Source organism: Python bivittatus, unplaced genomic scaffold (assembly GCF_059951505.1).
Source record: "Python bivittatus isolate LINGU-HERP-01145 unplaced genomic scaffold, Pbiv_v1 ctg000480_np1212, whole genome shotgun sequence".
NCBI lineage: Eukaryota > Metazoa > Chordata > Lepidosauria > Squamata > Pythonidae > Python > Python bivittatus.
Genome location: NW_028277075.1, coordinates 66,621,325 through 66,646,027, shown reverse-complemented (window position 1 = coordinate 66,646,027; position 24,703 = coordinate 66,621,325). Strand labels below are relative to the sequence as shown.

Sequence of the window (24,703 nt, the reverse complement as noted above, 5' to 3'; positions counted from 1 at the left end):
GTTCTGGAATTAGACCATAGTTACAGATCCTTATGGAATCCCACTGTCTGCAGAGTACATTGTAGAGGCATTGTCATAGCATAGACAGGAGGTAGATACACAGAAAACAAGTTTGCACAATGCTATGGTGCAGTTGGCCCAGCATTTAGATCAAGGTTTGCTTCCATCTGGAGTAGCCCTGCAGGTGTTCCCGCACCAGTGATACTTCATTCCCCTGAGAATCTGCTGGAGAAGTTCAGGGGGGCTCAGGATCAAGTCCTAATCTTCACCACCCAGTGTGAGCTGTTTATGGCAAGTCTTTGCAGTTTGACTCCAAGTGGCATTTGTTGTCAGCTTTTGAAAGAAGGAGCAGCCAGGTGAGCATTCCACTCATTGCAAATGATGCCATCCTGGACAACTACAGGTAGTCCCCGGGTTAAGAACACCCAGTTTACAGACAACCCATAGTTAAGAATGGAGCCTATTGTAGCAAATACACAATGATTTGAGTTAAATGCACAGTGGTTCGAGTTAATTACACAGTACTACTTATATCATATTATACAATAATACTGTTCTGGCTTACATACAAATTCTACTTAAAGACAGACCTTTGGAACAGAACTCATTCTTAAACTAGGGACTGCCTGTATTGAGATTTTTTGTAAAAGTTTGGAGCTGCCTTTGAATACATCATCAGAAGACTGATTGTTAATTGGGAAATATGTACTTTGCAACAAGGAGGATGCCAAGTACACAAGTATATGGCAGATTTTCAGTTGTTCACCAGGCACATGCACTGAAATGATTTTGCCCTGAATGACCAGTTTAGGAAGACTCTTCTGATGAACCGAGAAGTGAATTCATGAGACAGGGCACACCAGAGACCTTGAAGAGTGATTGATGATAGGTTGGAAGAGGAGGAAATTGCAGAGGAAGACAGTTTCACAGCCTTTCTTCACCCATTTCCTTCCTCCTCATTGTCTCCTTGGATGCCAGTGGCATGGAGCCTATGCACATAGGGGCAATGAAGAGATCCTTGTCTGCAACAGAGAAACAATGAAGATGTGACCTCAAATTGTGTCTTTACTACGACATTTTTGGTCACCCAGTGGTAGCTTGCCCAGCTGTCAGCTATAAAGTGTGGAGATTTGGGTCACCTTGTGAGTAAGTTGCCAAATCATTCCAAAACCTTGACACCAGAAAATTTTGCAGACCCCCCACCTAAGAGCTCTGTAAGGGGGCCTTCAGACAATTAAAGAAAGCTCCAGCATCCAACACTAGGCAGTTGCATTTTATTATTCCCATCAGTCTTTGTACCCATAGCTCGGAAATGTTTTATTATTTAATTTATACAATTTATAGATCACCCAGTTCCCAACAACTCTGTGTGGCTTGCAATTAAAAGTAAAAATAAACTGCAACATGCAAAAAAGAATTGTGAACAGCCCCAGAAACAACATAAAACTAAAGAAAATCCTTCCAACAGGAGGTCAACCTTTTCTCTGCCCCAGAGCCTGGGAGGATAACCAAGTCTTTAATACCTTCCTGAATGTCATTAGGGTGGGAGCTATCTGGATCTCTGGGGGGATATTGTTCCAGAGGGCAGGCGCAGCAACAGAGAAAGCATGCTTCCTAGGCTCCACAAGATGACACTGCTTAAGTGATGGGACCCAGAACATGCGTCTCAGCTCTTTTGGACTTGAGAGTGACTGCTGTTTTCATTGATGAAGTTACTTTGAATCAGTTCGTCTTGCACATTCAGCTGCACGTGGTGATGACTGAAGGCAGAGACCCCTCTGATCAAGTCCCATCCTAGAACATATAGCTCCTCTGCAGTGAAAATAAATGACCACAAAGAATTCTTCCAATTATATTTGACTGCTTCCTTGTGCATCTTGATTACCTTGTGGATAGGCCAAATGCATAATGGTGGTATTACTAGGAGCACAGGACTATTTCTTTTCCTTCTCAGTGCTATAAACGGCACCATTTCCAGGCCTTGGGCTTTTTTCCTTCTGTTCCTGCCTCACAGCAGCTTGAACCTCCTTCTTTGCTTGAAAAATATACAGATTTTGCTGATGTTTTGGGCAGGCAGGAAATTGTGACTTTGCCACCCCGCCAAATGTGTGATTGTACAATTAACTTACTGCCTGGAGCCCAGATCCTAGTTGAACAGCAATATCTCATGTCTATATAAGCGTTGGCAGCTTTAAAGGAATTTCTGGATGACATTCTGACAAAAGGATTTATTTGCCCTCTTTTGTCTCCTGCATCTCTGCCAACATTTTTTGTAAAAAAAGAAAAATAATCCTTTGAGAGTTGTGCATGAATATAGACTTCTGAACCATTAGGGACTAGTAACTACTGCCTCTTATTTTGGACCTGCTTAGCCACCTTCAGAAGACACACATTTTCACTAAACTGGATTTATTGAAACTACAGTTTGATTTGGATGAAGGAGAATCATGAATACCTAACAGCCTTTGACACATGTTATGAGAAGTCTGAATACACAAATGCCTTTTGGTCTTTCTGATTGCTCCATAGTCTTTGCCAGATTCATGAATGAATTATTTTCAGATATTTTGGACAAATGTGTTGTGGTTTACCTAGATGATGTTTTGATTTTTTTCATAAGAACTTTGCCTGCATTCTGCTCATGTCAAAAATGTGCTAGAACTCCTATGCAAACACAAGCTGTATGCTAAGTTGAAACTGTATGCATTTGAGAATGGATGTCAAAACCTTGTTGCCTTGTGTCATGTCTGTTAGGCTAAGGTTGTCCCTGCCAAGCTGGCTGGTGTGCCCCAGCTGCTCTACTCCTCCACGAGACTGGGATCTTGGATTATAACTCTCAATTTACATCCTGGTTCTGGAAAGCCCTCTTCCAGTTACTAGGTATTCATATCCATCTATCATCAGTTCATCACCCAAAGACAAATGGGCAGATAGAGAAGACTAACTTTGTACTAGAACAATATTTGTGTTGCTTTGCGTCCTGTTGACAAGACAGTTGGCCTGACTTGTTGCCATTGGCAGAAATTGCATATAACATCTCTGCATTCCTTCATCAGTATGTCTCCCTTCCAAACAGTTGATGGTTATAACCTGTACTGTTTGTCCTCCAGAACTCTTGTCTGATTTTCTCCAAGAGAGGTAGGCGGCACAGGTTCTCTTAAGGGAACAGCTGGATTTGCCAAGGCACTGTACAAACAGGCAGCAAATGTACATAGGCAAGAAGGCACCAGGATTGCTGTGCTTACCTTCCTCCTGCTTGGCCACGAAACTAGACACAAAGTTTATTGGCTCTTCCCTGTGACTGCACTGATCAGACAGACTTGGCTGTGTCATCAGGCTTGAGGGCCCCAAGGGAATGGTAGGTTGTTGAGGTGGCTCCACTGTTGTTAATATCTGTTGCTCTCTCCTTGTCTTGTTTTAATTGTAATATTAATTTTTAAAATTATTTTTAATATATTATTGCTTTTTAATGTTTTTATTGTGTGCCGCCCAGAGTCACATTTTGTGAGATGGGTGGCTATATAAATATAATGAATCAATCAATCAATCAATCAATCAATCAATTGCAATTGTCTGCTTCCATGAAAATACACTTGGAGTTTCACTACTTTCTCTGTGTGCAGGAGGAGGCTCCCTGTCCCTTGCATTCAGCACCTCTCCTTCCCCCAGTTCTGATGGATGGGGAAGAGGAATATGAGATGGAGTTTATTTTGGATTCTAGACACAGGAGAGGGAGATTAAAAAATTTAATCTACCAGAAGGGTTATTATGACACAGAGAAACTGTGTGAATGAAGTAGTGGTGGAACTTGTTTGCCAGTTCCATCTGAAATTTCCACACAAGCTTCATTCTCTTGAACTGCCTCCTGCCATACCAGACTTTGACAGTCAGAAAGAAGAGGGCTCTGTGGTCTCTGCCACGCTTGCCTTGCAAACTGCTGTTTCAGACTCGGGGATTGAACAGGGAGGAATAATACGTACTCATTTTATTGGGTTCTCCCATTTCAGACTTCTTTGTTGACCTTCAGCAGATGCCTGGCCTTTCTTTGCAGGCTGGAGTGTGGTGGGGGCAGGGGGTTCATTGCTCTCCGTGTATTCCATGGTGGAGGAGTAGAGTGAGTCTGAAAGGGGATGTAGTGTCGTGGAACATTTAGCCAGGGAGGAAACAGGACCATTGCAAAAGGAACACCTCAGCCCAGAGGAGAGGGGAGGTGTGAGAAAGACACTCAGACTTACTTTAATTATGCTAAGTTTAAGTTGAGCTGGAGAATTGCTTTGCCAGACTTGCAAGATTCTATTAGAATACTCAACTAGCAATAAACATATTTCCAAAAATCCAAATGATCCTTTTTTCCTGAGTTTGCCTATCCAGAAAGTTGATAAGAGAAGAATTGGTGCCTTGGAGAGTGTGTCCCTGAGTGTTTCAGGGCTTTAGATGACAACACCAGTATCTTAAATTGTAGAGATAAGTAAAGCACTTGAAGGGGCACTTGAACATGCAACACAGGTGAAGCCCTCCTCCTTGAAGCATAGCGCCAGTGACAACCAAGATGTTGTCTTTATATAAATATGCGTGTGCAAAGAACCAAGGAAAGCCTTTGGAGCAGTTGGGCCAAACTTCTGGAGGACACATAGCTGCCTTGACACTTAGAGGAGGAGGAGTGTTTCAGTTGCACAGTATGCTTTGTACAGCTGTTTGTACAGTACATTGTACAAACTCTTTGTACAGTACAGTGTAGTAGTCAAGATGTAGTATAACCAAAGTGTGGCTAACTATTGTCAAATCTGACTGGCTCATAAGTATTCTCAGCTGGATGTGAGCAGTAATTGTGTAAATGCACCCCTTGCCATAACCACTCCCTGGGAATCCACTGACTGGAGAATCTAGGAGCACTCCTGGACTGCAGACCTAATCCTTTGGGGAAATGCAAACTTATTCCGAAAAGATTAAGTTTCAGTCCCTTATTGACCAACAGTACTTCCATCTTATCAGGATTTAACATCAGCTTGTTTTCTCTTGTACAGCCCATTATCAAACCCTAACCCATAGGGAATGTTCAGCAGTACTGATTGCTTCCTTAAAGTAGAGTACAATAGTGCCTCTGTGTGACCTCCCCCAACAGCAACCAGGCACATGCTTATGGCTCAGATCTGTAATTTTTAAAACAGCAGTCCTATATGGTGCCATTAAATTAGCTGAAATTATGACTCATATGCTTCCATAACTGGAGGGAATTTAAAACATATGGGTATAACCCAAGTCAGCTTATGGCACCCTCAGGAAGCTGCTAGAGTGCTAGCAGAATCTGCACTGATGGATCCCTTGTAAGAACATTGGGAAGTCATGTTTTAACTTTGCACAGTGGCCCCCAGGGTGTAGCACCGCTCTGGCCATGTAAAACCACAGCTCTCACTATTCAGATGCCGAATCGTGATTGGAATGCTGCTGCTGTTACTACTGCTTCTGCCAGACATCAAACTGGCTCACCAGGAGTCCCCTAGAATGGGCCCTGAAGGGGAAAATACTGGACCCTCTCCCACGAATCCCAATGTCTGTGCCTGTGCTCTGTGCTCACTGACAGCTTTTAAAGAGGAGAACACATACTAGCATTGCCTTCTTAATAAGCTTAATAACCTGAGCTTCAGGTGCAAGCCTATGCTGTTTTTAAAAGCAGTGATGGGTGTGAATAGAAACTGGGAATATATGCCTTTTGCAACTCTCCTATGATAGATCACCAGTTTCTTAAGTGGTGGAGCTACAATTTTGTATTTCCTGTCTCTGGAGAATATGAATTAACCGTATGAAATTACTCACCAGCACCTCTCTCTGCTGAGCTGGAAGATGTTAAACATTCCAGTTGTTGCCAAAGATGACATTTGTTCATAGGAGCAGATACCTAAGTTGTATAATCATTCTATTTGACAAAATAATAATAATAGTAATAATCTGGCCAAGGATCACCATTTCCTTTCCATCCCTAAGTTTTACATACTTTTCATTTTACAAAAACCCAGCAGATTGCATTTGCTAAAAAAAAACAAAAAAACAGAAAAGTAGTGCTTTCATTTCATATTCAAAAGTTAAGATATATACAGATTATCCAGAACTTAAGTTTGTATCACTTTTCCTTTGCCAGCTGAGACACTGTTGATATTTTTCCAAGCTGTTCTCTGGTTTGTTTCAAAAAAGTATAGAACTGGAGAACTGATTAATGCATTGATAGGCATGTTGTTATAAACCAGTTTCTGACTGTTGCTGCAGTTTAGGAGGAAGGTGCTTTACATTCTTATGGAAACTCTGGCTAACTGCCATTTTTGAAGATGGGAGCATAATGTCATCCAGCAGTTCCTCTGCAACAGCATCTTCCCAAAGGATCATTTGGCCCCTGCCCTACGCGCCTTCGAGCAAGCTCTAAAAACGTAACTGGCTTAGGGTATCGGGTAGGCCCTTCTGGGTTGGGAACGATGTTTGTTCATTACTCCCTCAGGACGACTGTGCCTTTATATCATATTGGCTTCTTTGCTTTTAATTTTGTGAAGCCACCCAGAGTTGTTTTTAGAGGTAGGTGACCTAGACATTGGGTAAGTAAAGAACACATCCATTTAAAAATGACACACGAGCACTGGCTTTGAACAGTGTATAACAACTGCGCTTGTGTGAGGAGGTTTGAATCTGGAAACCTGGAGGTGGTGCAGTTCAAGAGGAAAAGGGGATGCGGTTTGCCCCTCGTGTTTTGCCCCACTCCTGTTCTGCCCTGGCACTTCCAAAGCTGGAAGAGGCTTCCGTGCGTGTGCAGCCCATGACCAAAAGCCATGCCTTGCGTCATGCTGCCAATAGCTCACTGAAAACCTCTTCTTAGTATTGCAAGTACTCGAGGACGCTGTGGAGAAGTGGAGCAACGTGATTACTTCATTTTTAAAAGCAAAGGGACTGCATTGTGATGCTGCTTCAAGAGGGTCCTTTACTTGAATGGTCAGAGCAGAGGACCTCCTCAAAGGCCTGTACAGCCTTATTAATAATCTCTCTCATTTTTCTCCTGAAGTGCTTTTAGACACATTGGATAAAACTAGCCAGTGGTATAATTTGTTTATTTGCCTAGGCCATCTGTGATGCTACAAAACCTCTCAAGGCATTTGACAGAATAAAACAAATAATATAATAATATTAACTGGTATCAATATGATTTCTACCTTAGATACTGTAGTTTTAAATATGAACAAGTTACCACTCTTATTTATTTGCTGCATTTAAAAGTTTTGTTTCTTTAAAAAGCATAAAAGTTTACTTCCCGGAAGAACAATAAAAACATAAGTAACAATTTGAAAAACAAGGTAACCTCAGATTTACAGATCCTTTTCAGACGCTGTGTTCTTGGCTTCGTGGTATAAAAGACAGGAAAAAAGTTCTAGGCCTGTACAATCTTTTCTTTGCCTCCTGGCTTTAACACTGCCGTCATGGTCTTTTTAAAACCAGTTGTCTGTTATATTTGAACCAAAGAATTATGTTTCTCTGTTGATTTTGAGCCAGTTTGATCTGGCTTGTGGTTCTTCATAATGGTGAATAGTATTAGGTCAGGATCGAAGTTCCAAAGCTGTCATACAGCAGAGAGGAAAAGACCTATTTTATAGATCCACTGCTTGTTCCTGGCTTAATAAATTATTATTGCCATGAATGAATGTTCAGTTTGTCCAAATGACTTCAAATATTCCAAAGAGAGAAGTTCCATAGTTCTGAAGCGATGACCAAAATATTTTCCCCCTGTTGTTATTGTGCAAACCTGCTGCATAGCCTAGACCAGGTCAACACAGCGTACAGCTTGTGGGCCACATGTGGTCTGCCAAGCAGTTTTGTGTAGCCCAACAACATTTTTTTTTTAAATAGTAAATTTACAGCCATTGCTGCCTAGCACCTCCAAGCCTTGCTGCTCTTCTAGCCACAGAACAGCTGATCAGCACTCCAGGTATTTCTTTGCAGCCCACAAGGATTTTTAATTTATCAATGTGGCCATTTCCCCTTGATAAGTTCTGCAGGAGTGTTCTAGACTTTAGTTCGTGAGTGACTTGTCCAGAGAAAATGTGTCCTTTGGGTAGGACAGAGTCAGAATTTAAAATGTTTTTATGTTTGTATTTCTGTGGTTGAATTTCTGGGATTTGTGGGTTTGGGTCCATTAGCCAATACCATGCAATTCCCCTAGCTCTTTCTGAAGCTATTCCCTAAATGACAGGAGTTCAGAGAGTTTGTGCTTAGTCTAGTTCTTAACTGTGTCTCTGTTTCCCAACAAGGAGCCCACCCATCTCTCGCTTCCTGCCTCTTCCAGTCTCTGCCAAAACCACCTACATTCTTTAATCTCTGAACCCTGTGTATTTTCTTTGTCTGTCCCTTGTGGCACTGGCCAGCTGGCTATTCTATACAGAATTCTCTATATGTGTCCTTGGAAGGGTGACCAGTGCTTGAATAACCCAGTCCTTTGTGTTCTCTCTGGATGGAAGTGACTGTTTGTTCTGTGTGATATATATATTTTTTAACTTCTAAGCTGAGAGGAAGAAGTTATAATGGGTAGAAAAGGACTTTTGATGACTACAATTGTCCATGTAAGGGACATTATGTTAAATTTAGTCTGCCTATTTTTAAAGCAGCCACAGAACACATAGTTAAAACTGTTTGATTTAGAAAAAAAGAATATGCAAACTGTTCCAATGGGTCCAGGGCTACTTTATTTTGGAATAATCCTTTGTTTTTATTTACATTTATAATTTTTAATCTTTGTCAGGATGGAAACCTATAATCTATCTGAAACCGTCATTCTAAATTTAAATAACAAAGAAATAAAAAACACATGTATATGAAAAATAATATGCTCCTATATGACCCTACCATACATGAGATCCCCTTTTCTTAAACAAAGCAAAGTATGACCTCTGCACGCTTGCTGTGAAGAACATAACTGCAGCGTTTAGCCAACCATGTCTGATCCCAAAAAGCTAAGCAGGGTCAGACATCAGTAGTACTTGGAAAGGAGACCACCAGGAAATCAGGATTGTAGGATAAATCAGAAAAGGCCAGTGGCAAGCTCCTTCTGTACTGTGGCTAAGAAAACTGCATGGCTGCATCTGTGCTATTGCCAGGAATCAAGATCAACTGGAAGGACACTTTATTATTTTAATTACCACTTAAGATTTAGCCAGGAGGAAAGAGGCATCAGATGAAATCATCTGCCTCTCAATAGCCTTAAGGTACGACATTCTCCTCTCCAATTTTCATTCTTTTCTGTCGGTTATTTATTCCAATATATGTTATGAAAAATCTTCACTTTGTGCTCTAAATGTATAAATAAATGTTAACGATGTACTTAGCAGATATTGGAGCCATTGTTAGATACCAATCTAGAATATTTATAGTGATGTCCACAAATTGTCTTAATTTGTGGCAGAACCAAAAAGAGTTATTTTCCAGAAGTTTCCTCCATCAGAGATAAGCAGAAGACTTCAATCTCAGGGCGATTTGCAGTGTATTGGCAAGACACTGAATCCCTGTTACCTCTTCTCTAAATTAGGATGCGAGTTAGAAAAAGTTTGAGCTCTGTTCTGAAATTCCTGGGTTGAGTAAATGCTCAGAAGTGCCTTTCTGCCTTAAGTTGTAGAAGTATGGTTTCCACCTCCTTAGCTGCTCTTTTGGTGGTTAAGATGCCGATAAGGTCCTTGTGTGTTCTTTACATAATAGGTTACAAATATTCTATCTTCTCTGGATTCTGGACTTCCTTGGGATTCTGAGAAGATAATAGTGTGCCTTCTCAAACAATTCTGTCTGTAAACTTAGAAGAGGCATTCAGACGCCTGCCACCCACAAATGTGATTAAATTTGAGTGAAATCTTTCAGTCTTTTCCTCCTCTTGCTGTCACATGCAGTAGAGCACTTTGTGCAAACACTACAGGCAAACTCTGAATGATTCAGTCCAGCAACATGAATTCTCAAACCTTCCCATTACTGTAAAATGTAAACATTTGTCAGAAAACAGTATTCTGCTTTCCTGCTCATTGTCCAAGATCTTAGAATTTTCGTAACACTTCTAATACTGCTACTTTGGTCACCTAATCAGCCTTCCCAAACCCGATGTGGCCTACAGAAGCTTTGCTGGCTGTGTACCATGGGAGATTAAATCTGGTGCATCCAAAGAGCACCAAGTTGAGAACTGTTAACCTAATCTTAATTCCTCTTTCCTAGTTTATTTGTGCTTTACTCAGCAGCTTTATGAAAAGATTATAGTTATACTTAAGTGGTCTTCCCGTGGGAATAACGGCTCCTGGCCCAGCCTTGGAGGTTAAAGTTGAATTTGGTTAAAATGAATTATGTTTGCTGGGAGAAAAGACAGAAGGCAGTATTTTTGCATGGTAAGAAAGAAGAAAATAAACAGCATCAAGACTTCAGAAATCTGTACACTAGACAGGGAAGTTCAAAAACCATCCCAGAAGAAGGCTGTGGCAAATAACTTTCATATTATTGCCAAGAAAATTGCACGGGCTTTGGATTCTCCGTGCCCTTACTGTGGCTAAAAGACTGATATTGTAGCATTGGAAAGATAAGTGTGTGGCCCCAGTTAGTCAATGGATTGAAGACCTGTTTGCACTTGCCACCTATGAGCGGATTGCCTATAGATGCAGACTTTGTATGGACAAGTATAATGAAATATGGGACTCATTTGTACAAAATACAGTAGGTTAAAAAAAAAGAATGATAGTTAGGGTTATATAAATGTATTAGAAATTAATATATACGTACTCGAATAGTATTTACATTAGATAAGTATATATAGAATTATAGCTTAATTTTTACAACTCTCTCTATATTTTCTGTTGTATTTTTTTCATTTTTTGTTAAACACTTTTTATGTGTAGCTTTTTTCTTTTTTTGAAAAGGTATGTACTTACATTATAATTGTTAGTGTTTTTTCTTTTTTTTTTATTAGTTTAAAAGCAATAAAAATACATTTTAAAACAATCCTTAAGGAATATGGGAATCCTGTGTTGGTGAACCTCCATGTGGCATCTCCCTAAGCATTCACACATTCTCTTCAGTCCCATTTCGCCTCAGCTGTTTCTTCATATTGGAGGATAGGCCGTTAAGCCTCCCTATATTCAACTCCAGTTAAGAGACAGTTTAGGACAGGGTTCCTCAACCTCAGCAACTTTAAGATGGGTGGACTTCAACTCCCAGAATTCCCTAGCCAGCCATGCTGCCTGGGGAATTCTGGGAGTTGAAGTCCACCCATCTTAAAGTTGCTGAGGTTGAGGAACCCTGGTTTAGGATACAGGTCCCTCTTGCCTTTTTTCTGCCCTCCATCTTGACTTCTACCAGGCAACTTCCAACTTTGCTGCTTGTTCCTATAGCAGTGATCCATGATGGGCCTCACTTGTTGGTTTGTACTACCGTGGAAAATTCTAATTTACATGAAGGACTTTTCTTAAAATGAAGTCAGTTGCCCACTGACTGAGATAAAGCAGCTTTTCCACTTATATATATCAGTTACATGGGCTCAGACACATTATCCATTATTAACAGAAACAGAATGTGGACATTTTAATATGCAACCCATTGAGTGCTGATAGGCAGAAGCATGTCTTGAATCTCATTCTTAACTCATCACTTAAGTGAAGCTAATTGCTGACATGAAGGAATTTTAATCCAAATTTCATCCATATCTTGCTAAAAAGAGACATTTTGGACAATGATTACATTCTAGAAATGAACCCCCACTTCACCTAATACCAGTCATTCTCATACCCTTCAACCTTTGCTTTCTTTAGGTGAGGGTACATGCAAATCTGAACCTCTTCAAAACTGTTGCCATAATTTGCCCATGATATTCTGTAGTTTGGTTAATAGCTAAGTTAGTGTGTGTGTGTGTGTGTGTGTGTGTATGTATGTATGTGTATGTATGTGTGTGTGTATGTATGTATGTATGTATATATATATATATATATATATATATATATATATATATTGGTTTACTCTGCTAATTATTATTATTTTCTTTTTCCAATGAAGCATTGACGGTAAGATTCATCACCAGGCGATTTATTGGTGATTATGACCCTACTTTAGGTAAGTTCAGTTACTTGCTCTGTCAAATCAGTGAGTTGGTTTGTATTTTTAGGTGATCAGTGACAATTGCTGTTAACATTGGATCTCAGATCAAAAAATATTTGGGGAAGAAGATGGAGCCCTAGTTCAGAGGTACAGGTAGTCCTTGCTTAATGACCACACATTTAGTGACCATCCGAAGTTATGATGGCACTAAAGTAATGTATGACCAGTCCTCACACTTATGACCATTGTAGCGCCCCTGCGGTCATGTGATCATGATCTGGGCAGTTGGCAACCAGCTTGTACTTACAATGGTTGCAGGGTCCTGGGGTCACATGATTGCCATTTGCCACCTTCCCAGCCAGCTTCTGACAAGCAAAATCAATGGAGAACCACATGGTTCATTTAACAACCACATGATTCACTTGACCATGGTGATTCGCTTAACCACTGACACAAAGGATGTCATAAAATCAGGTGTGGTCACATGATGTTTTGCTTAACAACCACTCTGCTTAACAACAAATTTTCCAGTCCCTATTGGGGTCATTAAGCAAGGACTATCTGAAAAAAAAAAAAAAAACTTATCCTTTACATCACTAAATAGATCTGGAAAAGCCTGCTGTCTAACAAAGAGCTATTGGCTCCCAATCAATTTCAGTCATACTGAGCTAGATAGACTCATTATATAAAATTTTTAGTTTAAAGATGAAATAAATGTGTTTAATTAGGATTGGGTTTTTAATGTAAAAATGGATTCTCTGACAGATGTTATAGCAAAGATGATGCTGTTTGTTACTACTTCTTGCTCTTCGGTTAAAAGTACCCAGGGTGGTGTACAGCTTAATGGAAAAACCTAGAAATATCAAACATTAAAGCAGCAGTACTGTAAAACTACTTGATATACTTTAGAAATCCCATTAAAGCAAGAAACGTGTTTGGCAAGGAAAGATGCAGAGACAGAATCAGACAAATTTCAACTAGGAGAGCATTGCAGATTTGTCACCCCACCATAGAATATAGCAGAATAATCAAACTATGCGTATAAGTGCTAACTAGTCAGATCAAATGGTCAGCGATGATCATTAGCTCTGCTGCCATCTTGCCTTCATTGGTCAAGTTCACATAACTTAGAACAGCCTTCTGCAAACGTGGTGCCCTTCAGAGAGGTCAAAAGACAACTCTCCATTGACCTTTTGCCTGAGACTAATGAGAGCAGGAATCCAGCTCATTTGAAAGGCACCAAGTTGGAGGAGGCTGCTATAGAAAGTGCATATTCATAGGTCCAGTGAGTTGAAGTTCAGGTGAATTGCATTCCCGTAATATAAGACAAACCTAGCTGGATCAGGTGAGACTCTATTTTAGTCCACCGTTTTGTTTCACTGAGTGGCCAACCAGGGTGCTCACAAGTGGAGACATACCCCTCTCCTCCTGTCATTGTTCCTCTGCCAGTAGCATTTGGAGACCTGCTTCCCCAAAGACAACACTGAATCTTCAAGATTGAGAGTCCTTAATAGACCTGTCCTCCATGAATTTTAATTATGCACTGTGGAATTTGTCCATTTTCTCCGTACCTATAAAATTTTATACACCTTAAACATGTTTCCTCTCAGTGGTTTCTTTTTCCCCATACTGTACAGTCCCAAATGTTCTAGCCATTTCTTTTAAGGGAGGTTTTGAGCTACCTGATCATTTTGGTTGCCCTCTTCTGCATTTTTCGCATCCTACTCTATTTTTCAAATGTTGCAACAAGAACTGTACCCAGTATTTCAAATGTGGACATATCATAGATTTGTTATAAAACCATTATATTGTTGGCAGTTTTATATTCAGTCCTTTTCCTAATGATCCCTAGCCTGGAACGTGCCTTCTTCACAGCTGCCACACATTGAGTCAACATCTTAATTGAACCATCTGCTATGACCCCCCATCTTTAGTAATAATAATAATCCCAGACTTAACAGTTGTTGATAAGAAAGACAAAAAAGTCTAAATAGTGGACATTGCAATACCTGAAGACAACAGAATAGAAGAACTGGAGAAAATCACAAAATAAAGACCTGCAAATAGAAGTAGAATGACTGTGGCAAAAGAAAGCAAAGATAGTACAATAGTAATAGGCTCTTTGGGTGCAATCCCAAAACATTTGGAGCACCACTTGAACACCATCAGCGTTGACAAAATCACCATCAGTCAATTGCAAAAGGCACCTTTACTTGGAATAGCTTACATCCCACGACAATACCTTTAGCACCATCAAACATCATCTGCCTATCCCAGGTCCTTGGGAAGGACTCGATAGGTAGATAAAAATGCCAAATCCAATCTAAACATCTGGCTGACTGTGCAACCAACAATAATAATATAAATGTATGACTCCCTGACTTCCAACTACCCTTTTTCCTGTATAGTTACAGCTTAGACCCCAATGTGCTTCACTTAATGTTTATTTGAACTTCTTCATTTGCTGTTTTGGTTGACCATCCAGTTGAAGAGATCTTTCTGGAGCTCTTCACACTTACTTTTAGTTTTCACTACTCTGAATCACCTGAAAACCTGGCCAGCTCACTACTTATTCTAAGTCAGGGATCATTTATGGACTGTTGAAAAACATTAGTCCCAATACAGATCCTTGAAAGACTCCACTCTTGCTTCCCTCCACTAAGAAAGTTGCCCATGTATTCACATCTTTTGCTTTCTGTTTTTTAACCAGCTGTGATCCATGAAAGGATAGGTCCTCTTATTCCACAACAGCTAACCTAACTCAGGAATCTTTGATGAATAACTTTGTCAAAGACTTCTTTGAAAATTCAAATATATAACATAAACAGGGTCACCTCCATTCATTTGTCTGGTAACATTCTCATTCTGTAATTTACTGGATCTCTGCTTGGTTCTTTTTAAAAAATGGGTGTCACATTGGCTACCTTCCAGCCCTCTGACACTAACCCTGATTAGAGAGGCAAGTTACATATTGTTGCTATGAGGTCAGCAATTTCAAATGTGAGTTCTTAAAAGAAAACAACTATTTTGGAGATGCCATCAGGACCTAATGATTCATTACAGTGTTGCCTTGCAAGATATCCTAGAATTTTCTCAATTTTCTTTGATGGTTGCAATTTCTTCCCTGAAAAAGTCAGTATAAACTCAGGTATCTGTCTACATCTTCTGTAGTAAAGGGCGATGCAAGGAATATAATGCTGTAGGATTTTATCTCTAATTTTGTACATTTAGGCCATGATGATCATGCTTCATTTAGCCTTAGGCTAGCAGTCTTCTGCCTACCTAAGATGTTTTTTTCATCCTTGCAGTCCATTTGAAAGTAATTCATAGAAAATTAGACTAATATTCATTGTGCCCTACTTTTTCCTCATGTTTACTTCCTTGCTTTGTTATAACTATGAAAGCATTCCTCAGAAAAGTAAGAGCTGCTCTTTGGATAACTATGTTGAATATTGGTTTGCCCCTGTAAAAGTTTAGATATTTCAGATATAGCAGCAAAGAAGCTTGCTGTGAAAAGAAAACTGGAACAATTTCAGGGACTTCAGGGAGGTGCTTTAATTAGCAATTATGTTTGGGATAGTAGATCCCCCATAGGGAACTGCTGTATGGAAGTAGCAAGGAAAAATCCATGGTTGGCACTGCTACATTTTGAGATGATCTTCATAGACATCTTTAGAGAAAGGTGTGAGAGCAACATTTTGTGAACTGTAAATTCCACAGGCTTCCTGGAGAATTACTGAAAACGTTTCCATTGGTTTTTGAAAGAAATTTCCCTGCCTCAGGGGAAACAAAACCCTAAAATTACTATTTTTTTCTTTTTAGCTTTTCTAGTTTTTAGGATATAATCCCTGAGTGGTGAGCCCTGCTGAATACAAAGAGATAGAGACGTATTTGCAAATAAACCTTCATCAGATATTTTTTAGCACACCACAGATTTAATTATTTAGAGGGTGCCATGGGTGGGAAGGAAAGGAATCTGAAATCTCTCCCCATTTTTTTTTGCAGTAATGAATAATTATGAAGTAAAGAATACAGCCAACGGGAGATATTATGCTTAGGCAGAATATGGAAGCTCCCCTCCTTTATCCACACTCTTAAGTACAGTACCAGCCTCTTTGTCTGGAGAAAGAGAAGAATGCCTTTAGGGCCCAAATGAATGACTAAGACTTGTAGTGGCCTGGTCATGTGGAATTCAGAAGGCAGAGATGGGAATTCAATAAAGAACAAAGTGATTGGGAAGAAAGATGGCTTCCAGGCATCTTTTTTTTTTGAAAGTAGGTAAACTTTCTGCCTTTCTCCTGCTGAGTTCTGACAGGGCCTCATTTTATAGCACAATTGACATGCTTTCATTTTAAGCCTATGGCAAACATTTCTGATGCCTTCACAGATTCCCCATGCCAAATGCAGAATTGCATCATTGAAGCAAAAGAACAGCTGAATTGCTTACCAAGTTTCTACAGTCACATCTCTACCCATCATCACTGCTGTGCACCGTGATGGTGGGATGAAGGCTGTATTAAGTAGAACTGGTGCCCCATCCTCACCGCACACACTTCTCTGTCTCCTTTACCTCCTCCATCTTCTGCATTTCCATCCTCAATATGGGTCCTCCTTTTGCTTTTCTCTCCTTATGAGTACCAGAAGGACTTATGTGGATTTTGTTGCTCTCATGTCTTCATATCAGACCACTTGCAGGATGATTTCCCAGATGTTTCTTTATTCAGTCTTCTACTTTTTATGCCCTAAACCTCGTCACTTATGAACAGTGGCCACTCACTCCTTTCTTCTCCCTTTTCCCTTCCACTTAGTTCCTTCAGTTATATCTTAACCCTTATTTCCATAAATATATAAAAATTGTGCTGTGGTTGTGTTTCTCCAGTGCTGTTTTGTGCTTTACATTTTGTGAATTCTCAGGAATTTTTTAGTGCCTAAGCAAAATGTTACCAGTGCCTCCTTCAAGCCACAGATTTCCCATATTATAGGCTTGTCCTGTCATTCAACATAAGAGTATACAATTCTTTTAGACCACAGACAATATGTGATCCTTGAAGGATATGTTAGAAGCCACATTAATAACAACAGCATAGCCAGGACAAAAAATAAATCATATTAAGTTAAAAATGCATCTCAATGAGTTAAATACATTTAATATGATTTTATTCAATATTTAAAATAACTTCGTGGTAACTGTTAGAGGACTTCTGGAGGCCATCTCAGATATTTTAAAGAAAATATAAAGATAGGGGCTCTTATTATGACATTCTGTCTGTGCGACTCTTCCTAAACTCCACTAGTTCAGGTGTATAGATCAACTTGTATCCTGGAGTCATCTTCTGAATGAGACCCTTCATGCAAGGTAGCAAATGGGAGCCAAGGAAAGGGCCTTCTCTGTGGTGGTGCCCTCTCACCTGGTGCATAGTCTTTTTTTGTTTTGGTATCAAAGACCACTTCTTTTTCCAGTAAGCTTTATCATCTGATTATTTGCATTTTTGGAGTTTTGTGTGCTTTAACTATAAATATACTGAGAATTATTGCACCAAAGGGTAGAAATGTCTAGAAATATACAATCCTAAGATATGAAAGGCAAAATTTATAGTTGTATTATATATTAGCCTTCTCCCATTTGGTGCCCTCCAGGTGTGTGTGTGTGACTACAATTCCTATCATGTCTCAGATAACCTAGGAGCAAGGAATTGTTGTTCAACACTTCTGGAGACATTAGACTGTCAAAGGCTGCATGTGGAACAAAAAAAGTTTTATTTTTAAGTTTGCTTAGTTTTAGTTTTTATTTTTAAGTTTGCTTTCTGCTGATATAGAGTTCTCACACATGTTTCTATTCCACAGAGATGATTTACAGGCACACAGCAGTCATAGATGGAGAAATGGTTCATTTTGAAATTCTTGACACAGCAGGGCAGGTATGATTTTGGTGGCTTTATTGTAAAATAAAAAGGGGGGGGGCGATATTTTAGACCTGAAAAAGTACTGCAGTGGGCACTGAAAATGATCAAGGGGTAGGAGCAATTCCCCTGTAAGAAAAGTTATATCATTTGAACTCTGTGGTAGGGATGTATGGATCAGTCTTTAAAGAGAATAAGAAACGAATATGTGACAAATAAATGAAAAAAAGAGCATACACACGTAAGTGTGGGTTATAGGTTATTTTTCCTACTACGTGGTGTTTTAGATGCAACTCTCCCAAATAGTATGTTGTTTTATTGTTATTAATTGTGCTTTATTAAAATACGTGCAATTTGTATGGAGAGTAACAAATGCTGGTAAACTCCAAGCATTATCACCTCTGCCATGACAGTCTTTATAGATGAGCACATCCATTAACCATAATAGAGAAATGCAAAGCAACATTGATTTCTCACAGGATTTTTCAAGGTGTATAGATTCATTGTATTCTCTCCGTATCGATAATGGTTTTGATCACAGACCTAAGCTTGGCCATGATAAACACATGGAGTAAGCAGATATGAAGGTGACGTGGAAGATGTGGTAAAGCAACAAATCCCAGAATCCCAGGAAATTCAGATCCTCAGGGAAAAGAAGAAATAGGAACATGTGTGTAAGAGCATGTGTAAGGCTGAGTGTAAGGGATTGGAATGGATCTGGCATAAAACTCTTCATGTGACAGAACGAAACAGTACCTTTGCAAAGGTTAGAAGATGGGAAGATTTCAACAGTAATCTGGCTGAAAGATCAGATTGTTTCCAACAGGATGTTTTGGCCAGAATAGCTGGAGAACATCTGTATGTCAAAAGGTTAAAAGGGGAGGTGGAAAAATGAAGGCTACTTCTTATAGAGCTCATACTGCAATTTCCAAATTTGGAATACAGAGAGAGGCAAAATATAACAGGAATTTGTAAACATCAGTGAAGCTTGTTGTGGCTGTGTAGGTCACCTCTCTGCGCATTGATCAATTGGTTGTTCCTTGTTAAGATGCCCCAGAGGCTTTCTGGCACAAGTGCTGAAGTTATTAATTATTACACTTTAGAATGACATTAGCTCTAAAGAACCAAATCGAATTATGCAAGATTAGTTCCTAGGTGGTCATTTTTTAACGCTATGCTGTATTTCAAGGGAACACTCTTTCTTATTCTGAATTAAGCCAGGCCTACCATTTCGGCAGTATAAATACTGTAGTACTTAAAGTAACAGGTCAAATTACAAATCTATGTAATTTGAATTTCAATTTCTGTCTATTCTTAGGTAGCAGGATACTGTTAAGCAGTTAGTATCTTCCAACAGAATTCTACAGTATATACCTAGATTTTTCAGTTTTTTATATCTAGGGGCCCATTTTTTGTTATCTTCTTCTTTTTTTAATGGATACAACACTGGTAGACCACTTTTGCACATGCAAAATAAGTTTTTAAAGGGTCAGACTGACAGACTGTCAGTTTCCTCTCTGATTAGAGTGTTGGCAAGAATGTGGTGAAGGGGAAAGAAAACAATTATTTGGATATTTTCCAAATATTGTGGGCATGTTTGTTTGTTTGTTTGATAAAGACTGGTCCACAGACTACATTTTGGAAATGCTACAATTTACTAATAATCAAACTCATTTTCCAAATGTTAGTCTTTAGGTAACCAAAGGGCATTATGCAAATACCAAAAGAAGGTGATGTTACATTTTGGTAATTTGTATATAATGTGCTTATAATCAGAGGAAGTTCTGGGTGAGATGGTAGTGTGTAAACTTGCCCTGTTGTTTTCAGGTCATCCACTTTATTTGGAGCCTCCTCTAATGCTGCCATGAGGAATCATTAGGCTAGGGGAAATTGCAAAGTCTTGGAGAACTACTCAGAAAAAATGTTTTAAAAATTCTAAGAACAGCCATCCACCAAACAGCCCATTTAATATGCTCAGTAACTCCTCCAAGCTGAGTGTTGGAGGGAAAACAAGCAGGAAACTGGAAAGGGAAATGAAGTGGAACATCCTAGAAGGAGACTATATTTTCAGTGTGTCTGTTGGCCAAAATAGATGCTGTGTGGCAGAGGAAATTTGGGGCCCAGGACACAACTGAGGTACTACAGAATTGGCATCAGGAAGCATGCATTCTGCTTTAGAGAAGCGGTGAGTGGGAAGTGATGATATTATCTTTCTTGAACTTGTCCATATTCCCATTATATATGGACCCCATTCTGCTTTCCCCGATAGACAAACACACACAGATAATGTAGGTTGGGGAAAAAGCCTGCGAAGGAAGACAATTTGCAAGAGAGTCACAACAAGTAGAGGAAAGGTTGAATGCTCTCTGGTATAGGGGTACCCTTCTTTCCTCCACTGCTTTCCAACTTTTATCACCACTGAATGTCTGACCCTGTCTGTCTTTCTCTGTACAGATGGTATTTGTCACAACCAGTTGAGTAAAGGCATTCTGAGCTTTCTTTAGAGAAAGTGCCATTTTTATACTGATCTGTGATTTCTCTTTCTGGACTAGGAGGAAGATTCTCTCCAAATTGAAGAAAAGATTAAGTGGGGAGATGGATTTGCTGTAGTTTATTCTGTCACTGACAGGTGTAGCTTTGATGAGGTGATGAGGTTGTGCTTTCTCATCAACCACATCCATTCTAGCCCAAAGCGGAACAGTGGCAGTGGAGAACCTCCAGTTGTGATTGTTGGAAACAAGAAGGACCTGCAGTTTGACCGAATGGTGTCCTCTGAGGATGGAGAAAATCTCTCCAAGGCTCTGAAGCATCCTTTCTATGAGATCTCTACCAGGGACAACTATGAAGAGACTGTTGTGGTCTTCAACACCTTATATAGTGAGCTGATGAAGCAAGGGCATTTTTCCCCAGGGTCCTTCAAGAGGCGAGCATCATCTAAACTAATGGAAAAGATTCCCAAAATTCATGCCAATTCAAGTCTAACCTCGGCAGGCAGGAGTCTCAGCTTCAATTCATTCAGGGACTACATCCCAGAGTGAACATTGGTCTAAACCATTGTACAGTGATGTTCAAAGCACACAGAGCCAGCTGGAGATAACAAAGGAGAGGCTGCAGAATTGGTAGCACAAAGGGCAGGAGGCCTGCACATTGTTAGGAAAGCTTTTTAAAAAAATACACTAAAATTGGAACATCTGAGTTGGATCCTTAGCTGATAGCACAAGGCTATGTGATGCAGTGAAATAGTCTACTGGATCAGACCAAAGGACAACCTGTTCCTGAATTTTGCTTTCCAAACCGTGCTTTTGAAAACCTAACCAGAAGGCAATGTTTCTCTTTTTTTCATTATTGTCCCCTAACAATTAATATTCAGTAACCCACCAACTCTGGCCTTAGGGGTTCCATTTAGCCAATGTGTCTAATATACTTAACTTGGCCCATTCTCTCCCATTTTAAACCAATCTAAGCCAGTAGCCATCTTAATGGCAAAGGATTCTAAAAGTAAGTTTGTTGTATCATGTTCCCCTTTAAAGAGTAGTCTTTTAAATTTGGATTTAAGAGCACTATAGAACTCCATTGGGTTGGGGGCCTTTTTATTTTCGCTTCAACAACAAGAAAGGCAGTAAAACTAAATGTCTTTGCAAATGGAAACTTAAGTTCAACAATAGCTGAGCTTCGTTAAGTGTTGATATCTCTTTTATGTGGTCTACAACAGTGGCTTAAAATGACTTAAAATGTTCTGTTATCTCTCTGGTTCTTGCTACCAGTTTGTCTTTTCCAACAAGCATAACATGCTATGCATCTTTTACAGACTGATTAAGCGCATTGGTGCCATTAGTTTTTAATGGATGCAGTAAAAAAAAAACCACCCTTAATTTATTCAGATGTATTTAGCCCACTGAAAATGTTTGCTTGATCTATAGGCTTGGGTAAAAGGGAGCCTTATTTGCATAAGAAGGTACGGTGACATCAGACTTCCTGGCCAGAGGGAAGAGATGAATTCAAGGAATTGGGCAAGCTTAGAGGATCCTACAGCTTAGTGTTTAGATGCCCATTAAGTCTACTGTCAGGCAATTCCAGGTACTCTTTCCCAAAGTAATTTGAATTCAGATAACTTCAGGTAGTGTGGATGCTATGACCCAAGAATATGTTCACCTGCCTCCCCACTTTTCAGATTTTGCTTGAAAGTGTGGATATATGAAGCTGTCTCACAATGAGGGTCCTTCTAGCCCAGGACTTTCTGCTTGGACAGATAAGAACTCTTTAACATCTCAGCTTCACTGTTTCTTCAGATGCTTTAGCAAACATGCTAGTTTGTTGTCTTTATTTAAAGAAAAAATAACTGGAGAAATGCTCAAAGCATATATGGCTTGCCAGAGATCTATTGTCCCTCCTCAAGCTATTTTTTCCCTTTGGAAGCTTCATCTACCATGCTAATATGCTGCTCAGACTCCCAGGCACTTGCTGTTCTGGAAGGAGAGATGACAGATTAGTCGGTTCAGCTTGTTCCCTAAGGCTTCCACATGGCTTCTCCGCATTGGAAAACAGCCGCCCGCTCACTGCCCACTTCTTTCCAGTGGTTTGTATGGCTTCTGTATAATGCAACACACACAAAAAAGTCTTGTGTCCTAAACATGCAGATATTTTACGTACACCTTGAGGGATGCTCTGTATTTCTAGAAATAATAAATGTGTCTGTACTAATTTCTCTGGCTCTTGCTCACTATCCAAGATTTGTGTCTGGCTTATTTTCATAGGAATCTGTAATAAAAAGACTTGCTGCCTCAAAAAGTTTCAGATGATAGCCTGAAATCCAGCTGGCTCTCAAGTCAGAGACAGAGTGTTGGATACGCTTTTGCTTTGACACCGTGTAGCTTTACAGTTATATTTTGCATTGGAGAATTATTACACTTTATCTTTTACTGTTAACTAAAAACTCTACATATGCAGGAATATGCGTATCTGTTTTTACACACTCACTTTGGGAATGTTACATAAATCATGAAAAGAGAGTAAAAATGTGATAAATTAGTAAATGATAAATTAAGTAAAACAGTAGCCTTATCAAAATAGTATAGTTAGAGGCCAGAATTCTGTGCTGCTGTGTCTGTGGGTATTCCAGCACCCAGATTCTTAAAAACATCTAGTTAATATGTGTGACTTCTTATTGTGCTGGAAATTTCACTGTCTCCATTCTGCGTTATTTCATGGACTGCTGTCCACAACAGCACAGAGGTGATGTGTAACACCATCACAACAAGCATTTTGTTCTATGGCACATTTCCGAGATTCTTGAATGTTTCCCATAAAAACCATTTCCAGCCTATGAGAGAAAGAATCTTCCAGTTCCGGATGTTTTCAGTTTCAGTCATGTCATTCATGCTATCCCTTTTGTGCTCCAGTGGGAATAAGAAAATCTCATACACTATCAAACTCATCCTGCTGATGGAATAAATAAGGAAGAGAACGGATGCTTTTATTATCATGTCTAGCAGCTGGCAGTTAGTAGATTGATCTATAAGGAATTGTTTGGATGGATGTGCTCAAGGTCCCTTTGATAAGTAGTGTCATCTGATGGGGCCTCAGAAGTGGGCCTTCTCTGTTGCAGTGCCTGTCCTCTTGGGCACCATCATCTCAGGGATGCATATGGCTCCTGCCCTGATATTTCAGGAGCCTGCCAGGCCTTGGGGTAGGGTGGGTGTTGAGCCCTATTGGTTGTTCTTCATTATATTGGTTTTTTTCCCTTTGACATGCATTGTTCTTTTTCTGTATTTTATGTTTTTGAAATTTTTTTCAGTGTGCTAGGCTTGGGAATATCCAGAAATAATTACACGTGTATCTCAATTGTTAGTCTGTGTTCCTATAAATATTTGTATCAGTTTGTGGGAAAAGATCTATATACTTATGTAACTTCATGCAACCTTGTTACAGCAATACCAAATGTAGCTTGCTTCTACTTTTTAGTATTTTATTTATTTTATTATTAAATTTGTATGCTACCTGGCTCCCTATGACTCTGGGTTGCTCACAAGTAAAAACATTTTTAAAAGATACAATAAGAAACAAAAATAAGGAATAAAAGACAGTAAGATGACAAAAACTGGACTGGAATGGAAAAAAAGAAACAGACCCACACAGTCCAAGGGGGCTTCACTCACCCTCGCTAAAGGCCTGCGCAAATAGCCAGGTCTTTCAAGTGCCTTCGAAATACCAGTAGGGTGGGGGGCCAACCAGATCTTGAGGGGAACCTCATTCCAAGGGCAGGCACTGCTACAGAGAATATGTGCTTCCGGGATCCCAGTAGATGGCATTGTTTAATTGAAGGAACCCAGAGCACACTAACTCTGTCAGATTGAATTGGCTGGGCTGACTATGGGAACAGGAAGTCCTCAAGTAACCAGGCCCTGTGGGCTCGATAGGTAAAAACCAGCACCTTGAATCACACCTAGAAGCAAATTGGCAACCAGTGCAGCTCGCGAAGCAGAGGTGTTACATGGGCATACTAAGGCATGTCTGTCACTGTCCAGACCGCTGCATTCTGCAACAGTTGAAGTACCATTTGTGGATTCTCTTGAACGGTCATCAGCTGAATACTGTGATAGTTAATATACATTAAATGGATTAGAAACGACCCTTCCAATCAGGGTTCAGGCCTGGGCATGGAATGGAGACAGTATTGGTTGCTATGGTGGATGACCTGGGTCAGGATCTTGATGGGGATA

General features: G+C 39.8%; 1 protein-coding gene across 1 annotated transcript in view; it reads left to right on the top strand.

The window, feature by feature from the left end:
- LOC103058372 (ras-related and estrogen-regulated growth inhibitor-like) overlaps positions 1-24,270 on the top strand; it is a 39,373-nt gene extending 15,103 nt beyond the window's left edge. The window contains exons 2-4 of the mRNA XM_007427295.4: positions 12,043-12,099; positions 17,929-18,002; positions 20,537-24,270. Coding sequence (XP_007427357.1) covers positions 12,043-12,099; positions 17,929-18,002; positions 20,537-21,022 — 617 coding nt within the window. The 3' untranslated portion in view covers positions 21,023-24,270. The remainder of the gene's footprint in view (positions 1-12,042; positions 12,100-17,928; positions 18,003-20,536) is intronic.
- The last annotated feature ends 433 nt before the right edge of the window (positions 24,271-24,703 follow it).